This window comes from Hemiscyllium ocellatum, chromosome 15 (genome assembly GCF_020745735.1).
Source record: "Hemiscyllium ocellatum isolate sHemOce1 chromosome 15, sHemOce1.pat.X.cur, whole genome shotgun sequence".
Lineage (NCBI taxonomy): Eukaryota > Metazoa > Chordata > Chondrichthyes > Orectolobiformes > Hemiscylliidae > Hemiscyllium > Hemiscyllium ocellatum.
Window position 1 is genome coordinate 3,807,622 of NC_083415.1, and position 19,939 is coordinate 3,827,560.

Consider the following 19,939-nt stretch of genomic DNA (forward strand, 5'->3'; position numbering starts at 1 on the left):
ACCTCACCCCGTAGGGAACACTTGTGGGCGGCACGGTGGCACAGTGGTTAGCACTGCTGCCTCACAGCGCCAGAGACCCGGATTCAATTCCTGCCTCAGGCTTCTGTGTGGAGTTTGCACGTTCTCCCCGTGTTTGTGTGGGTTTCCTCCGGGTGCTCTGGTTTCCTCCCACAGTCCAAAGATGTGTGGGTCAGGTGAATTGGCCATGCTAAATTGCCCGTAGTGTTAAGTAAGGGGTAAATGTAGGGGTATGGGTGGGTTGCGCTTCGGCGGGTCGGTGTGGACTTGTTGGGCCAAAGGGCCTGTTTCCACACTATAAGTAATCTAATAATCTAATAAAAAGCTCAAAAGGAGAATAAATAAGCGAACGTATTGGTGACCATGTAACCACAGTCAATTGTCATAAAAAACATCTTGTTTACTAGTGTCCCCTAGGGAAGGATCCTTCAGGAACAGATCTGTACTGGAGATGTAGATGAGTGGGACAGTGTAGTGTACTGGAGATGTAGATGAGTGGGTCAGTATAGTGTACTGGAGGGGTAGATGAGTCCCATCCTCTGACAATCCCTTCTCCTGCCTCCAACACACCCCATCCACCTGGACACCCCGTACTGGCCTCTTACCTGCCCTCAATCTCTTCATAGTCAACTGCCGCCGCGACATTAACTGCCTCAACCTCTCCACTCCTCTCACCCACTCCAACCTCTCACCCTCGGAACGTGCAGCCCTCCACTCTCTCCGCTCCAACCCTAATCTCACCATCAAACCGACAGACAAGGGAGGCACGGTAGTAGTTTGGCGCACCGACCTTTACACCGCTGAGGCTAAACGCCAGCTTGCGGACACCTCCTCCTACTTGACCATGACCCCACCTCCCACTATCAAACCATCATCTCCCAGACCATCCATAACCTCATCACCTCAGGGGATCTCCCATCCACCGCCTCCAACCTCATAGTCCCACAACCCCGCACCGCCCGTTTCTACTTCCTGCCCAAAATCCACAAACCTGAATGCCCCGGCCGACCCATTGTCTCAGCCTGTACCTGCCCCACCGAACTCATCTCTGCATACATCGATACGGTCCTGTTCCCCTTAGTCCAAGAACTCCCCACCTACGTTCGGGACACTACCCGCACCCTCCACCTCCTCCAGGATTTTCGCTTCCCTGGCCCCCAACGCCTTATCTTCACCATGGACATCCAGCCCCTGTACACCTCCATCCCCCATCACGAAGGACTCAAAGCCCTCTGCTTCTTCCTTTCCCCGCCGCACCAACCAGTACCCTTCCACTGACACCCTCCTTCGACTGACTGAACTGGTCCTCACTCTGAACAACTTCTCTTTCCAATCCTCCCACTTCCTCCAAACCAAAGGAGTAACCATGGGCACCCCATGGGCCCCAGCTATGCCTGCCTCTTCGTAGGATACGTGGAACAGTCCATCTTCCGCAACTACACTGGCACCACCCCCCACCTTTTCCTCCGCTACATCAATGACTGTATCAGCGCTGCCTCGTGCTCCCACGAGGAGGTTGAACAGTTCATCCACTTTACTAACACCTTCTACCCTGACTTCAAATTCACCTGGACTGTCTCAGACTCCTCCCTCCCCTTCCTAGGCCATTCCATTTCTATCTCGGGCGACTGAATCAACACGGACATTTACTATAAACCGACCAACTCCCACAGCTACACCTCCTCCCACCCTGCCCCCTGTAAAAACGCCATCCCATATTCCCAATTCCTTCGTCTCGGCCGCATCTGCTCCCAGGAGGACCAATTCCAATACCGAACAACACAGATGGCCTCCTTCTTCAAAGACTGCAATTTCTCCCCAGACGTGATCGACGATGTTCTCCACCACATCTCCTCCACTTCCCGCACCTCTGCCCTGGAGCCACGCCCCTCCAATCGCCACCAGGAAAGAACCCCACTGATCCTCGCCTACCACACCACCTACCTCCATATACATCGTATCATCTGTCGTCATTTCCGCCACCTCCAAACGGACCCCACCAACAGAGATATATTTCCCTCCCCTCTCCTATGAGCATTCCGAAAAGACCACTCCCTCCATGACTCCCTCGTCAGGTCCGCACCCCCCACCTACCCAACCTCCACTCCCGGCACCTTCCCCTGCAACCGCAAGAAATGCAAAACTTGCGCCCACACCTCCCCTCTTACTTCCCTCCAAGGGATCCTTCCATATCCGCCACAACTTCACCTGCACCTCCACACACATCATTTACTGTATCCGCTGCACCCGCTGTGGCCTCCTCTATATTGGGGAGACAGGCCGCCTACTTGCGGAACGTTTCAGAGAACACCTCTGGGACACCCGGACCAACCAACCCAACCACCCCGTGGCTCAACACTTCAACTCCCCCTCCCACTCCACCAAGGACATGCAGGTCCTTGGACTCCTCCATCGCCAGACCATAGCAACACGACGGCTGGAGGAGGAGCGCCTCATCTTCTGCCTAAGAACTCTCCAACCACAAGGGATGAACACCGATTTTTCCAGTTTCCTCATTTCCCCTCCCCCCACCTTGTCTCAGTCGAATCTCTCAATCTCAGCACCGCCTTCCTAACCTGCAATCTTCTTCCTGACCTCACCGCCCCCAACCCCACCCCCACTCTGGCCGATCACCCTCACCTTGACCTCCTTCCATCTATCGCATTTCCAACGCCCCTACCCCAAGTCCCTCCTCCCTACCTTTTATCTTACCCTGCTGGACACACTTTCCTCATTCCTGAAGAAGGGCTCATGCCCGAAACGTCGATTCTCCTGCTCCTTGGATGCTGCCTGACCTGCTGCGCTTTTCCAGCAACACATTTCAGCTCTGATCTCCAGCGTCTGCAGTCCTCACTTTCTCCTCCGTGTTGATGAGTAAGTCAGTGTAGTGTACTGGAGGTGTAGATGAGTGGGTCAGTGTACTGTACTGGAGGTGTAGATGAGAGGGTCAGTGTAGTGTACTGGAGGTGTAGATGAGTGGGTCAGTGTGATGTACTGGAGGTGTAGATGAGTGGGTCAGTGTACTGTACTGGAGGTGTAGATGAGTGGGTCAGTGTACTGTACTGGAGGTGTGGATGAGTGGGTCAGTGTAGTGTACTGGAGGTGTAGATGAGTGGGTCAGTGTGATGTACTGGAGGTGTAGATGAGTGGGTCAGTATAATGTACTGGAGGTGTAGATGAGTGGGTCAGTGTACTGTACTGGAGGTGTAGATGAGTGGGTCAGTGTAGTGTACTGGAGGTGTAGATGAGTGGGTCAGTGTGATGTACTGGAGGTGTAGATGAGTGGGTCAGTGTACTGTACTGGAGGTGTAGATGAGTGGGTCAGTGTACTGTACTGGAGGTGTGGATGAGTGGGTCAGTGTAGTGTACTGGAGGTGTAGATGAGTGGGTCAGTGTGATGTACTGGAGGTGTAGATGAGTGGGTCAGTATAATGTACTGGAGGTGTAGATGAGTGGGTCAGTGTACTGTACTGGAGGTGTCAATGAGTGGGTCAGTATAGTTTACTGGAGATGTGGATGAGTGTGTCAGTGTAGCGTAGTGGAGGTGCAGATGAGTGGGTCAGTGTAGTGTACTGGAGGTATGGATGAGTGGGTCACTGTAGCGTACTGGAGGTGTGTGGGTCAGTGTAGTGTACTGGAGGTGTAGATGAGTAGGTCGGTGTGGTGTACTGGAGATGTCAATGAGTGGGTCAGTTTAGCGTACTGGAGTGGTTGATGAGTGGGTCAGTGTAGTGTACTGGAGGTGTAGATGAGTGGGTCAGTGTAGCATACTGGAATGTAGATGAGTGGGCCAGTGTAGTGTCCTGGAGGTGTAGATGAGTGGGCCAGTGTAGTGTCCTGGAGGTGTAGATGAGTGGGTCAGTGTAGTGCACTGGAGGTGTAGATGAGTGGGTCAGTGTAGCGTACTGGAGGTGTAGATGAGTGGGTCGGTGTAGTATACCGGAGGTGTGTGGGTCAGTGTAGTGTACTGGAGGTGTAGATGAGTGTGTCGGTGTGGTGTACAGGAGATGTCAATGAGTGGGTCACTGGAGAGTACTGGAGTGGTTGATGAGTGGATCAGTGTAGCGTAGTGGAGTGTAGATGAGTGGCTGCAAATGTGTTGCTGGTCAAAGCACAGCAGGCCAGGCAGCATCTCAGGAATAGAGAATTCGACGTTTCGAGCATAAGCCCTTCATGAGTGGGTCAGTGTAGCGTACTGGAGGTGTAGATGAGTGGGTCAGTGTAGCGTACTGGAGGTGTGTGGGTCAGTGTAGTGTACTGGACGTGTGTGGGTCAGTGTAGTGTACTGGAGGTGTAGATGAGTGGGTCGGTGTAGCGTACTGGAGGTGTAGATGAGTGGGTCAGTGTAGTGTACTGGAGGTGTAGATGAGTGGGTCGGTGTGGTGTACTGGAGATGTCAGTGAGTGGGTCAGTGGAGCGTACTGGAGTGGTTGATGAGTGGGTCAGTGTAGTGTACTGGAGGTGTAGATGAGTGGGTCAGTGTAGCGTACTGGAGGTGTAGATGAGTGGGTCAGTGTAGTGTCCTGGAGGTGTAGATGAGTGGGTCAGTGTAGTGCACTGGAGGTGAGTGGGTCAGTGTAGTGTACTGGAGGTGTAGATGAGTGGGTCGGTTGGTGTACGGGAGATGTCAATGAGTGGGTCACTGGAGAGTACTGGAGTGGTTGATGAGTGGGTCAGTGTAGTGTACTGGAGGTGTAGATGAGTGGATCAGTGTAGCGTACTGGAGCTGTTGATGAATGGGTCAGTGTAGTGTACTGGAGGTGTAGATGAGTGGGTCAGTGTAGCGTACTGGAGGCGTGGATGAGTGGGTCAGTGTAGCGTACTGGAGGCGTGGATGAGTGGGTCAGTGTAGCGTACTGGAGGCGTGGATGAGTGGGTCAGTGTAGCGTACTGGAGCTGTTGATGAGTGGATTAGTGTAGTGTACAGGAGGTGTAGATGAGTGGGTCAGTGTAGCGTACTGGAGGCGTGGATGAGTGGGTCAGTGTAGCGTACTGGAGGCGTGGATGAGTGGGTCAGTGTAGCGTACTGGAGGTGTAGATGAGTGGATTAGTGTAGTGTACAGGAGGTGTAGATGAGTGGGTCAGTGTAGATGAGTGGGTCAGTGTAGTGTACTGGAGACGTGGATGAGTGGGTCAGTGTAGCGTACTGGAGGTGTAGATGAGTGGATTAGTGTAGTGTACAGGAGGTGTAGATGAGTGGGTCAGTGTAGTGTACAGGAGGCGTGGATGAGTGGGTCAGTGTAGCGTACTGGAGGTGTAGATGAGTGGGTCAGTGTAGCGTACTGGAGGCGTGGATGAGTGGGTCAGTGTAGCGTACTGGAGGCGTGGATGAGTGGGTCAGTGTAGTGTATGTTCTTGGACCATGGTGAAACTGGAACTGATTAGTATTAATATGTCCTCTAATTGAACCGAAGGAATGCCAGCCAGGCTGAACATTGCAGCTGGTCTGGTGGCTGTCTCGAGAGTGACCCCGTCAATATGTGCTGAATTCTATTTTCCATTGCTAACGTTTCTTCCATTAACAACTGCCATGAGGTTAAACCATGGAGAAGCAGAGAGCAAAAATCATTATCCCCAGTGATATGAGAATAGACATTTTCTGTTCCCTGTCTAAAATCTACATTAGAATTCTTAAAGTGATTCCTGCTGTTGCTGACATATATGCGTTGGCTGTCCACCCATGACCTGTTTTTGCCTTGCTGCTGTAGTGATTCATAGTGGGGATTACTATCTATTTGACACTGACAGTGAGGATGAAGCGAAGGATGAAACTGGAACGGTTAAAGATGAAACAGTAAAAACCTCAGCATTCCAGGTATGTATGTACTGTGGGGGTCACCAACAATGTTCTGTTCTGACAGAGCCTGACACCAAATCTCTGCTGACCTCCCCCTCTACACCTCCAGTACATCACACTGACCCACTCCTCTACACCTTCAGTATGCTACACTAACCCACCCCTCTACACCTCCAGTACACTACACAGACCCACCCCTCTACACCTCCAGTAGGCTACACTGACCCACTCCTCTACACCTCCAGTACATCACACTTACCCACTCCTCCCCACCTCCAGTACGCTACACTGACCCACCCCTCTACAACTCCAGTACACTCCACTGACTCACTCATTGACCACCTCCCGTACACTAAACTGACCCTCTCACTGACACCTCCAGTATGATACTCTGACCCACTCAACTACCCCTCCAGTACACTACACTGACCCACTCATCTACACCTCCAAAACGCTACACTGACCCACCCCTCTACACATCCAGTACATCACACTGACCCACTCCTCTGCACCTCCACTACGCTACACTGACCCACCCCTCTACACCTCCAGTACATCACACTGACCGACTCCTCTACACCTCCAGTACGCTACACTGACCCACACCTCTACACCTCCAGTACGTTACACTGACCCACCCTCCTACACCTCCAGTACATCACACTGACCCACTGCTCTACACCTCCAGTACACTCCACTGACTCACTCATTGACACGTCCAGTACACTAGACTGACCCTCTCACTGACACCTCCAGTATGATACATTGACCCACTCAACTACACCTCCAGTACATTACACTGACCCACTCATCTACACCTTCAGTATGCTACACTGACCCACTCATCTACACCTCCAGTACGCTACACTTACCCACTCATCTTCACCTCCAGTACGCTACACTGACCCACTCATCTACACCTCCAGTACACTACACTGACCCACTCATCCATGCCTCCAGTACACTACACTGACGCACTCATCTACACCTCCTGTACACTACACTGACCCACTCATCTACACCTCCTGTACACTACACTGACCCACTCATCTACACCTCCAGTACACCACACTGACCCACCCCTCTACACCTCCAGTACGCTACACTGACCCACCCCTCTCCACCTCCAGTACATCACACTGACCCACTCCTCTACACCTCCAGTACGCTACACTGACCCACTCATCTACACCTCCAGTACATCACACTGACCCACTACTCTACACCTCCAGTACACTCCACTGACTCACTCATTGACACCTCCCATACACTAAACTGACCCTCTCACTGACACCAACAGTATGATACATTGGTCCACTCAACTACACCTCCAGTACACTACACTGACCCACTCATCTACACCTCCAGTACACTACACTGACCCACTCATTGACATCTCCAGTACGCTACACTGACCCACTCATCTACACCTCCTGTACACTACACTTACCCACTACACTTCACCTCCAGTACGCTACACTGACCCACCCCTCTAAACCTCCAGTACATCACACTGACCCACTCATCTACACCTCCAGTACACCACACTGACCCACCCCTCTACACCTCCAGTACACAACACTGACCCACCCCTCTACACCTCCAGTACATCACACTGACCCACTCCTCTACACCTCCAGTACGCTACACTGACCCACCCCCTACACCTCCAGTACATCACACTGACCCACTACTCTACACCTCCAGTACGCTACACTGGCCCACCCCTCTACACCTCCAGTACATCACACTGACTCACTCATCTACACCTCCAGTACACCACACTGACCCACCCCTCTACACCTCCAGTACGCTACACTTACCCACCCCCCTCCACCTCCACTACGCTATACTGACCCACCCCTCTACACCTCCAGTACATCATACTGACCCACCCCACTACACCTCCATTACGCTACACTGACCCACCCCTCTACACCTCCCGTACACTCCACTGACTCACTCATTGACACCTCCCGTACACTAAACTGACCCTCTCACTGACACCTCCAGTATGATACACTGACCCACTCAACTACCCCTCCAGTACACTACACTGACCCACTCATCTACACCTCCAGTACACTACACTGACTCACTCATCTACACCTCCAGTACACTATACTGACTCACTCATTGACACCTCCAGTACACTAAACTGACCCACTCATCTACACCTCCAGTACGCTACACAGACCCACCCCTGTACACCTCCAGTACATCACACTGACCCACTCATCTACACCTCCAGTACACCACACTGACCCACCCCTCTACACCTCCAGTACGCTCCACTGACTCACTCATTGACACCTCCCGTACACTAAACTGACCCTCTCACTGACACCTCCAGTATGATACATTGACCCACTCAACTACACCTCCAGTACACTACACTGACCCACTCATCTACACCTCCAGTACACTACACTGACCCACTCATCTACACCTCCAGTACGCTACACTGACCCACCCCTCTAGACCTCCAGTACATCACACTGACCTACTCATCTACACCTCCAGTACATCACACCAACCCACTCCTCTGCACCTCCAGTGCGCTACACTGACCCACCCCTCTACACCTCCAGTACATTCCACTGACCCACTCATCTACACCTCCAGTACACTACACTGACCCACTCATCCATGCCTCCAGTACACTACACTGACGCACTCATCTATACCTCCTGTACACTACACTGACCCACTCATCTACACCTCCAGTACGCTACACTGACCCACTCATCTACACCTCCAGTACGCTACACTGACCCACCCCTCTACACCTCCTGTACATCACACTGACCCACCCCTCTACACCTCCAGTACGCTACACTGACCCACCCCTCTACACCTCCAGTACGCTACACTGACCCACCCCCCTCCACCTCCAGTAAATCACACTGACCCACTGCTCTACACCTCCCGTACACTCCACTGACTCACTCATTGACACCTCCCGTACACTAAACTGACCCTCTCACTGACACCTCCAGTATGATACACTGACCCACTCAACTACCCCTCCAGTACACTACACTGACCCACTCATCTACACCTCCAGTACACTACACTGACTCACTCATTGACACCTCCAGTACACTATACTGACTCACTCATTGACACATCCAGTACACTAAACTGACCCACTCATCTACACCTCCAGTATGCTACACAGACCCACCCCTGTACACCTCCAGTACATCACACTGTCCCACTCATCTACACCTCCTGTACACCACACTGACCCACCCCTCTACACCTCCAGTACGCTCCACTGACTCACTCATTGACACCTCCCGTACACTAAACTGACCCTCTCACTGACACCTCCAGTATGATACATTGACCCACTCAACTACACCTGCAGTACACTACACTGACCCACTCATCTACACCTCCAGTACACTACACTGACCCACTCATCTACACCTCCAGTACGCTACATTGACCCACCCCTCTAGACCTCCAGTACATCACACTGACCTACTCATCTACACCTCCAGTACATCACACCAACCCACTCCTCTGCACCTCCAGTGCGCTACACTGACCCACCCCTCTACATCTCCAGTACGCTACCCTGACCCACTCATCTACACCTCCAGTACACTACACTGACCCACTCATCCATGCCTCCAGTACACTACACTGACGCACTCATCTATACCTCCTGTACACTACACTGACCCACTCATCTACACCTCCAGTACACTACACTGACCCACTCATCTACATCTTCAGTACACTACACTGACCCACTCCTCTACACCTCCAGTACATCACACTGACCCAGTGCTCTACACCTCCAGTACACTCCACTGACTCACTCATTGACACCTCCCGTACACTAAACTGACCCACCCCTCTACACTTCCAGTACGCTACACTGACCCACCCTCCTACACCTCCAGTACATCACACTGACCCACTGCTCTACACCTCCAGTACACTCCACTGACTCACTCATTGACACCTCCCGTACACTAAACTGACCCTCTCACTGACACCTCCAGTATGATACATTGACCCACTCAACTACACCTCCAGTACACTACACTGACCCACTCATCTACACCTTCAGTACACTCCACTGACTCACTCATTGACACCTCCAGTACACTACACTGACCCACTCATTGACATCTCCAGTACACTACACTGACCCACTCATCTACACCTTCAGTACACTCCACTGACTCACTCATTGACACCTCCAGTACACTACACTGACCCACTCATCTTCACCTCCAGTATGCTACCCTCACCCACTCATTGACACCTCCAGTACACTTCACTGACCCACTCATTTACACCTCCAGTACACTCCACTGACCCAGTTATAAATAATTTCCTTTCCCTAACATTTGAATAGTTTCGGACTATTTCACTAGCCTTCCAAACAGAGTTCCATATCAGGTAAATTGGACACAATACGTTGATAAGTCCATATCCATTTTGCTGTTTGGTATTTGATTAAACTTGTCTGGTGATGGTTTCTCCCACAGTGCTTAACTGTTTTAATTTGTGGATGGAGTTAGTGGGTCATGTGACTGACTCCAAGAAAAATCTCAAGAAAGCCTACTCATTACAATTACTTATGCATTGAAGGTTCTGTGAAGTTCTCAATGTTTTAAATTATGTAAATTAGCTGGTTGAATTTAGAAGTATCATTGTAATTATAGGAGATAAGTACGATATCCAGTCATTCAATCTAAACAATTCAGCAATCAACCACTGGATAAAGTGAACAAAAGATTGCCAGTCAACAAATTATCATGGTATTATAAGAGTCATATTAATGTCCTCTCCTGTGCCCTTGACCCATTCACAATCAAATGCACACAATACGAGTCCTTTGTAAAATGGCCCACGATGTTGTTGTGAGCTGTGTTCTGTGGATTGTGAGGATAGCACAGTGTCTGCTGAAGGAGCAGGTTTGAGCATGCTGCTTCATTGTGGTTTCCTCACTTTCTCAATTCCTGAAGAGACCTGAGCCCCAACTTAAACTCTGTGCCACGTAAATAGTCTTTAAATGGGCTTGAGGCCTCACCCAGGGAGTCTGAATAGACCATGAGTAACTTGTCTGATTTATCTCTTTCCTTACAGTTTGCTTACATAGCCTTAGTCAAAGACTCTAAAGCAGCAGTCGAGGAAAAACACAAGGAGCTGAAGCAGGCAAAGAAAGCCCAGAGGATGAAAGAAGGTATGGAGCAAAGAAATCCACAAGGTAATGAATTGCAGCAAATCAGTCTCAATAACTCAGGGGTACTTCGGGCTGGTGAACAATGTTTATTTATTGGCAACAAAGCTAACTGAAACATTATCACTTCATGAAGCAGTTTCTAGTGTACTAGTTGTTGGGAAAAACACTGTATGGCATTACTGATTACTTATTCCTAAATCAACATGGCGTGTAATAAAAAACATAGTAGTGCTCCCTCATTACCTGGGCATGTGTGCTATCCCCTCTTGCTGATAGACGCAAATGGAGCTCATTATTTGCGGCAGCATGGTGGCCCTGTGATTAGCACTGCTGTCTCACAGCAGCAGGGACCTGGGTTCGATTCCAGCCTCGGGCAACTGTCTACGTGAAGTTTGCACATTTTCCCCGTGTCTGTGTGGGTTTCCTCTGGGTGCTCTGGTTTCCTCCCACTGTCCAAAGATATGCAGGTCAGATGGATTAGCCATGTTAAATTTCCCATAGTGACCAGGGATGAGCAGGCGAGGTGGATTAGCCATGGAAAAATACAAGGTTGCAAGGAAAGGATAAAGGATGGGTCTGGGTGGGATGCTTTTTGGAGGGTTGGTATGGACTTGTTAGGCTGAATGGCCTGCTTCCACACTGTAGGGATTCCATGAGTTCACAGATCATATATGGATACTGAAATTCAACTATTGAGCCTGAAGACTTGATTGTGTTGGAAATCTGAGTTAAGTATCAAGACTGCAAACCTTTGAATCCCAAATCCCATTGCCAGTATGTCAGCTTTTCACCTTTCTCACCCTTTCTATGTGACAATCTACACGTGACTGCATACATAACAATACTTCATACACAATTAATTTTAATAAGCAACTTCCCTTGTTTCTTTATAAATATCTAACATTTCCATAAACCATTACAAATCCCAGTTCTAAAATATGTGCTGCTTGCTGTTCATCCAGATATAAATGAAGTTTCGAACTCTGGACCATTGGTTCTGATTTTTTTTGCCTCTGGAAGTGATGTTGTATTTATTCACAGATGTTCCCTTCAGCATAACTTCCTGTCAACTAATTAAATTCTCCATAGTACACTCTGAAAAGTAATTTGTTTTAATGTATAAACTCTCCATTTCTTTAAGATCCGTGTTAAATATGACATCAGTGGTCTCTGTGTTGAAATTAGTTAATCAATTCTCATTTAGCAGGCTACAGGTTATGAAAAGCTCACAATTGCTGAAGTATTTCATAATGACAGCTATGGCTGACTTGGTAGTACACTTGCCTCTGAATCTGTAGGTTCAATTTGAGATTGAGCACTTGAGGAAACCAGGTCTGTGAGAGCTCTCCGATTGTTAGAGGTGCTGTCTTTTCAGATGAAATGTGAAACCAAGGCACAACAATACCTGTTCTTCCTCAGGGGACTAAAGAAATTCAGCAAGTCCAGAAGGACCCCACCAACCTTTATAGGTGCACTATAGAAAACATTTTATCTGAATGCAACATGGCTTGATACCACAACTGCTCTGCCCAGGATCATAAGAAACTACAGAGAATTGTGAACACAGCCCAAACCACCATACAGGCCTATCTTCCATCCATTGACTCCATCTACACTTCTTGTTGCTGCAGAAAGGCAGCCAACATCATTAAAGACCCGTCCCATCCTTATTATAATCTCTTTCAACCACTTCTATCAGGAAGAAAATATAAAAGCTTAGACATACTTACCAACAGGTTCAAGAACAGCTTCTTCCTCACTGTAATGAGACTGCTCAATGTCCATTATTCTCACGTTTCAAACCTTGCTTTTTGTACACCTTCTGTGTAGCCATAACTTTGTAAGTCTTATTCTGTTCAATAATCTGTGTGTTCTTGTTTTCTATGATCTACCTCTACTGCAATGAAAACAAAAACTTTCCACTGTATTTAGGTACATGTTATATCAGTAAATCAAACAGCCAAATAAATATCTGCCTGCTCAGTTGGACGTAAAAGATCCTATGACACAATCTTGAAAAGCAGCAGGGGACTTGTTCCTGGAGTTCTGATCAATATTCTTCCTTCAATCCATGTTACAAATTACAAATTATCCGATGACTATTATATTGTAGTAAGTGGGCTTTGCTCAGCACACATTAACTGTCATGTCTCTTGTTTTAGAGCGGTGAATAATAGAATAGAGAAACCTCAATGGATTTCAGTGTCTCAGAAGGGTTTGAGATGTGCTATGATTGTGAAAAATGCTAGATAAATGCAAAGCTTTCTGTTTTTTTTTGACAGAAGAAACATCAGTAACAATATTACATTAGCAGACTTCAGGACAGTCTTGTAAACACTTTCCTTGCATCTTCATTCGCATTGTAATTACAATTTCTCATTTCTGTTTTTTATTAATGTACATTCCAGTTCCTACCTTCCCTACATCAAATTACAATCTCCATAAGTTATTGCTGGATGACCTAGTGAAGAGTTTCATGTGTATGTTTGTGTACTACCTCCTTAGTTACAGTCCCTTTACTATTTTTTTTTCTGTCAATCACAATATTTTGCTCAGTAGTAAGTTGTTCATACTTTAAGTGTCCATTCCTGACCCTTCCAGTCTGAATAACACAACTCCTCGTTCTTTCAGTTCAACCTAATATTTTTTGTTTCTCTAGGTGATCATTTTGCACACCTCCGTGCAATCTACAAACATGACCCCAACCTTCAGGTCTCCTGCCATTTCAGTGCAGCATCCTGCTGTCATGTTCACTGTTCTGTCCAGGGCTTACTACAAGGTTTGGTGAAGCCCAGTGCAAACTGGAGAAACTGTACCACATTTTATGATTATGCACTTTAGAATCCTTCAGAATTCAGCACTAACTTCTACAATTCCTGACCATGAACTTCATCCTCCATCTTAATATACACCTCTGACCTGCCTGCAACCCCTTCACCACAGTTGACATTTGCTATTAACACCTACTCTGGGCCAATACTTTGTCACTTCTCTAAACAATTACCACTCCTTTTGCCACTTGTTTGACCTTCAATCTTTAATCTCCCTTACCTTCTAACCTTTTCCTGACATTCCCTTTTGATTTTCTTTTCCACCAGGTTAAACCATCCATTTTCCACTGCTCTTCCATTCCAAACTGAACTCAAAGATTAACTTTGTTTTTTTTCTCCACAGTTGATGCCAGACCTGCTGAGTTTCACCAGCAGGTTTTTTTTTCCAGTTTTTTTTAAAAAAAATATTTTTATTCCTTTTCCCTCTCTCTGGTTCTATCCTGGAGTTATCTTAACTTTCATAATTGGGTAATCATCATGCTCAACTCTGGCTGGTGAATATTTGTAAAGTATTTCACCACAGAATGCTTCACCCTCAAGCCTAATCCTTTCCCAATTGATCATCAATTTCATTCATCCTCTAGCAGTCTTGCTGAATAAGGATAAAGTTAAAAATCACACAACACCAGGTTATAGTCCAACAGGTTTAATTGGAAGCACACTAGCTTTCGGAACAATGCTCCTTCATCAGGTGATTGTGGAGGGCTCGATCGTAACGCAGTCCGAAAGCTAGTGCTTCCAATTAAACCTGTTGGACTATAACCTAGTGTTGTGTGATTTTTAACTTTGTACACCCCAGTCCAACACCAGCATCCCAAAATCATGAATAAGGATAAGGAGCATGATTCCTGGCTGATTAACTGTGTATCCTAATCCTGGGCTCTGTCATCTGTACTGATCTGACTCCTCCTCCAGCTGAGATGAGCAAGTCAACAGCAGGTCAGGGCCATAGTTAGGCTGTTCCTGAAAAATGGAGCTCAGTGCCATAATGAACTAAAGACAAGTGAACACAAGTAGTTAGGAAGCCAAACTCGAATGTGAAGGAGCAGGTGCTGCTGCTTGGCAGCTATGTAGGCAAATCAGTCACAGAATTGCAGAAAGGGACTGGGGTTTTGAACTGTTTCAATGTAAATAGAGATATTTTGTTCAAAATAACTTTACTCGCATCTTTAAAATAAGAGAGCCAATGGAATGCTATTAACATGTCAGAGGCTGTCATTGTATTTCTGAATTTCAGATTTAAAAAGAGCTGACTCCAGTGAAGATGAACTGGATGCTTCGAGTGTGCAGGATCCGGGTTAGTGACCCTAACTGTGACACGCAGCGAGTTAGAAATACACCCTCTTTAGTGGGACTACAATGGGCAGACGTACAAACATTTTAACTTTTCTTAAAGTTTCATGGGAATTGTTAAATTCATTATTATTGTAATGCAACATCTTGATTTCTGTTTTCTGTGATGTGGTGCCACTGCATAACTTGGGAAAGGGAAGGCAAGTTGAGAGCTGGCCATGTGAGTGGATTCTGTCACGCTGCAATGTAGTTTCTTCAGAGAAAAAACAGGAACAATCTCAGTATAGCTCACAGTTATGGAAAACCGATTGGTTCCTGAATCCCAAAATAATAGATAAAGTTTTTAAATTGGTTAAACATTGAGCTTCGTATGGTGAACAAACCCAACCTTTTCCATTTCTTCACCTAACCAATAGCTATCATCCATTATATCACTCTAGCAAGTCTCTTTGCTGAAGCATGGCTTCCAGAATTTGATGGTATGGTCCAGTTGAGAGCAACCAATATTATATAAAGGTTTTACATGACCTCTTGGCTTATGGTCTCTGTTTTTCATTCTAAAGCCAAAGGACCCATAGACTTTGTAACAGCCTTATCAACTTCCCTTACAAAAATTACAAAAATGAAGCACCCTGCAGGTCTCCTTTCATCACAACTTGAAAGTTGCACTCATTTACATTGGATTCTTCTTTTCCGTTGCAAAAAGGCATTACTTCATACTTGCATTTGCTCTGTCTGATTTCACCAATCTATTCATGCCCCTGTAGTTGTTACCATACTCCTGACTATTCACATTTTTGAGTTTTTGTGACAGCTGCAAATTTTGAAATCCAAAATCCAGGTTATGACTCCACTTTGTTGCTGTCAATTTCTGAATAACCAAAGCCGCTTTTATTCTAATAAGGAGCTGTCCTTGTTTCTTACAGCTTAATGTGCCTTTTATTTATGTGTAGATAATTGCATCAAGCGGAGCGTGAACATCCTGACCTTCACCTGGATGTTTGTCCAAGCATTGCTCGATGGACTGATTGAGCTTCTGAACTCCATCTCCAAGGATTACATTGATATCTCCACTGTGCTGAGCTTTGAGAGGTCCATTTTAAGAAGAGAATTAAAACAGGTGACTAGCTTCATTCCTCTTTAACACACCCTAACACCAGTGACTTCTCTTAAATGTAAACTCCTTCATTGTTTGTTTAATCACATCTGTTGTCAGGACAAGATGGTCCCTTGTTACAAACAAGGAACTTTTTGAGATTTATTAAGTCATGAGATGTGAATGGCAAGTGTCTTTTCCTTCGAATTAGGGATTTTAAGACTAGGGGATTTAAGGTGAGAGGAGAAAGATTTAAAAAAGAGAAGGGGGTGCAATTTTTTTTTTCGCAGTGTTTCATGTGTGGAGTGAGCTTCCAGAGGAAGTGATATATGTGGGTACAGTTATCACATTGAGAAGATATTTGGTAAAGTACATGAATAAGAAATGTTTAGAGGGGTATGGGCCAAGTGCAGTCGAGGGGGCTAAGTTGAGTTTGAGATTATGGTCAGCATGGTTAGGCCAAAGGGTCTGTTTCCATGTTGAACGACTCTATGATTGTGAATGGTTGTAGGCCACTCTACCCTTTGTCCCAATTCAATAAGCTCATGGTAGATTTGATTGTAATCTCAACACTACATTCTTGCATATCCCCCTGTTAATCTTTCACCCTTTGGTCATCAAGATTCTATCTATCTCTGCCTTAAAAATGTTTTGCATACATTTTCCGAATCTGCCATGTTGAGAGGAACAAATACCATAGGTGGGTTTTTTTCCTTCTTGAGGCCGGTGGTGGGAGCCCAGCTTTGGGCAGTTGCCTCCAAAATACCACCTCCAGATCCTGGGGGAGCAGGCGCTGGCTATAGATAGGTCACCAACCCTGGAAAACTTTCAGACACAGCTGCAGAGGCAGCCAGCTATAGAGGCGAGCTGTTCAAAATCCCTACCACAGGAATTGTCCCAGCTGTTTACCAAAACAAACAGGCCATGAATCACTTCCCCCTCACTCATCTGAAACCCCTACATATTCCCCAAGCCCCATCCATTCCATTTTGTGACCCTCAAGTACTCCATTAATCAATATGGCCCCACAACTAGGTTTGGCACATCCATGTCCATATACAATATACTATGGAAGCAAGTGGCCCTACAGTGACAGTTGGATTTGTATAAAAGAAATTAATTTATTCATAACTTTCCATGTTAAAGCCACAATGCTTTTTTAAAAAAATGAACTGTCTTTACTCCATTCCAATAAACGTTTCAATCGTCCAAGCTCTACCCAGATAGTCTCATTTGAAAAGCTTTCTAAAACAACCTCCCTTATTAATTAAAAAAACTGTCTCTACAGTAATGCCATGCCCCCACCTTCAATATATCCCTCCCATCAGGCTTGAAACTTCTGTAAACTGGAATTATGAGCTGTCAGCCCTGACCTTCCTTCTCCCATGTAATCTGGAGATTACAACCTCAGTAGTGTTCTCTTTAATCCACTACCTAACTCTAAATTTTAATTTCAGGACCTCATTTCTTTTTTTCTGTAACCCATGTCATTGGTATTGACATGTTTGCTGGCTGTTCCAGCTCCCTTGTAGCCACTCTGCGACGTCCCTGCGACATCTCTACACTGGTACCAGAGGGGCAACATACCAATCCGAGTCTGGTTTCTGGCCACAGAACTGCCTGTTAGTTCCATCTGTGTGCTCGCTTTCTGGGTTTCATGCACAAGTATTCCCAAGTCATTTTGGGTCATAGTTTTTGCAGTTTTTCACCATTTAAATAATAACTCTGTTCTTTTATTCTCCCTACCAAAGTGAACAACCCCTCATTTTCCCAAATTATACTCCATTTGCCAACTTTTTGCCACTTACTTAACCTGTCAATATCTCTCTGTAAACTATTTGTATTCCTCTCGCAACTTGCTGAAGCACCTATATTTGTGTTATCCGCAAATATGGCTCCAGTACACTTGCTTCCTTCTCCAAGTCATTGATATATGTTGTAAACAGTTGCGGTCCCAATACTGAAAAACCACCCCTTAGCCCCACTCACTGTTTCCTGCCCATTAGCCAATTCTCTATCTATGACAATATTCTAGCTTCAGTGCCATAGGCTCTTTCTTTTGATTTAACCTTCTGTAAGGTATCTTGTTGAATGCCTTCTGGAAGTCCAAACATGACGGCATCTACTTATTCCCCTCTATCCATTGTGGGTGAGACTTCCTCGAAGATCTCTAATAAATTAGTGTGGCATGGTGGCTCAGTAGTAAGCACTGAAGCCTCATAGCACCAGGGTCCCAGGTTTGATTCCAGCCTTGGGTTACTGTCTGTGTGGAGTTTGTACATTCTCCCAGTGTCTGTCCAAAGATGTGCAGGTCAGGTGAATTGGCCGTTCTAAATTGCCCACAGTGTTAAGTGCATTAGTCAGAGGGAAATGGGTCTGGGTGGGGTACTCTTCGGAGGGTCGGTGTGGACTTGTTGGGCCTGTTTCCACACTGTAGGGAATCTAATCTAATCCAAAAAAATTAGTCAGACACAGTTTTCCCTTTCATGAAGCCATGCTGACTGCTTCAATAGATTGTGATTTTCCAAATGTGCTGCTACTACTTCCTTCATAATTGGTTCCAACAATAGATATGAGGCTAATCAGCCTATATTACCCACTTGTTGCCTCTCTCCCTTTTTGAATACAGGGTCACGTTGGCAGTTGTCCAATCCTCTGGTACTTCTCCAGAGCCCAAGGATTTTTGGATAATTATGACCAATGCATCGACTTATCTCTGCAGATAATTCTTTTCAGATCCTGGAATATAAGCCATTAGGGCCAGGGGATTTACCTGCCCTTCTCCTCATTAGATTTGTCTAATACTACTTCACTAGTGATGCTGATGGTACTTAATTCCTTCCCATAGTCTTTCATATTAATGGGACTTTCAAAGTATCTTCTACTGTAAAGACTGAGGCAAAATATCTGATCAATACCTTGCTCTCAATTTAAATGACAATTCTAAAACAACAATTCAATAAACCTCATATTCGAATCAAAATATTATGCTCCAATTAAAGTCATCATTCAAATCCAATTCTGTTTTCTAATGCTGTATACTGTAGCAAGAACTTGCCCAGTGTGTTTCAAGTTATTTTGATGTTCTAATGAAAAGGTTACATCACCATCCTGCTAAACTAGAGGTTTGGATAAATAATCCAGAGAACGCTGATTTCAAATCTCCCTAGGGTCATTTGAGAGTCTGAATTTGAACAACAGACTTAATTAAGTTGGAAGCCCACAGAATTGAGGGTGTATTACTGACGTGAATAGGGAATTGGTTCAATGACATAAAACAGAGTTGGAATGAAGGTAAGTACTCAAACTGGCAGGACCTGACTTGTCCTATTGTGTAGGGATCTTATTATGCAGTCACAGAGTCGTACAGCACGGAAACAGACCCTTCGGCGCAACCCGTCCATGCTGACCACTTTTCCCAAACTAAACTCGTCCCATTTATTTGCAATTGACCCATATCCCTCTAAATCTTTCCTATTCATGTATATGTCCAAATGTCTTTTAACTGTCACTAAGTTATAATTGTACCTTACCTATCACTTCCTCCAGCAGTTCATTCCATGTGTGAAAAAGCTGCCCCTCAGGTCCCTTTAAATCTTTCTCCTCTCGCCTTTAAAATTGTGCCCTCTAGTTTTGAACTTCCCTATCCCAGGGAAAAGACCTTTGCTATTCACCTTATCTATGCCCTGCAATAT

At 46.3% G+C, this 19,939-nt stretch overlaps 1 protein-coding gene across 1 annotated transcript in view; it reads left to right on the forward strand.

Annotated features, from left to right (window-relative positions):
• Nucleotides 1–19,939, forward strand: part of LOC132822635 (piezo-type mechanosensitive ion channel component 2-like) — a 211,958-nt gene that overhangs the window by 105,271 nt on the left and 86,748 nt on the right. Inside the window, exons 28-31 of the mRNA XM_060835882.1 lie at nucleotides 5,727–5,833; nucleotides 10,928–11,048; nucleotides 15,093–15,152; nucleotides 16,102–16,268. Of these exons, the coding sequence (XP_060691865.1) occupies nucleotides 5,727–5,833; nucleotides 10,928–11,048; nucleotides 15,093–15,152; nucleotides 16,102–16,268 (455 nt within the window). The remainder of the gene's footprint in view (nucleotides 1–5,726; nucleotides 5,834–10,927; nucleotides 11,049–15,092; nucleotides 15,153–16,101; nucleotides 16,269–19,939) is intronic.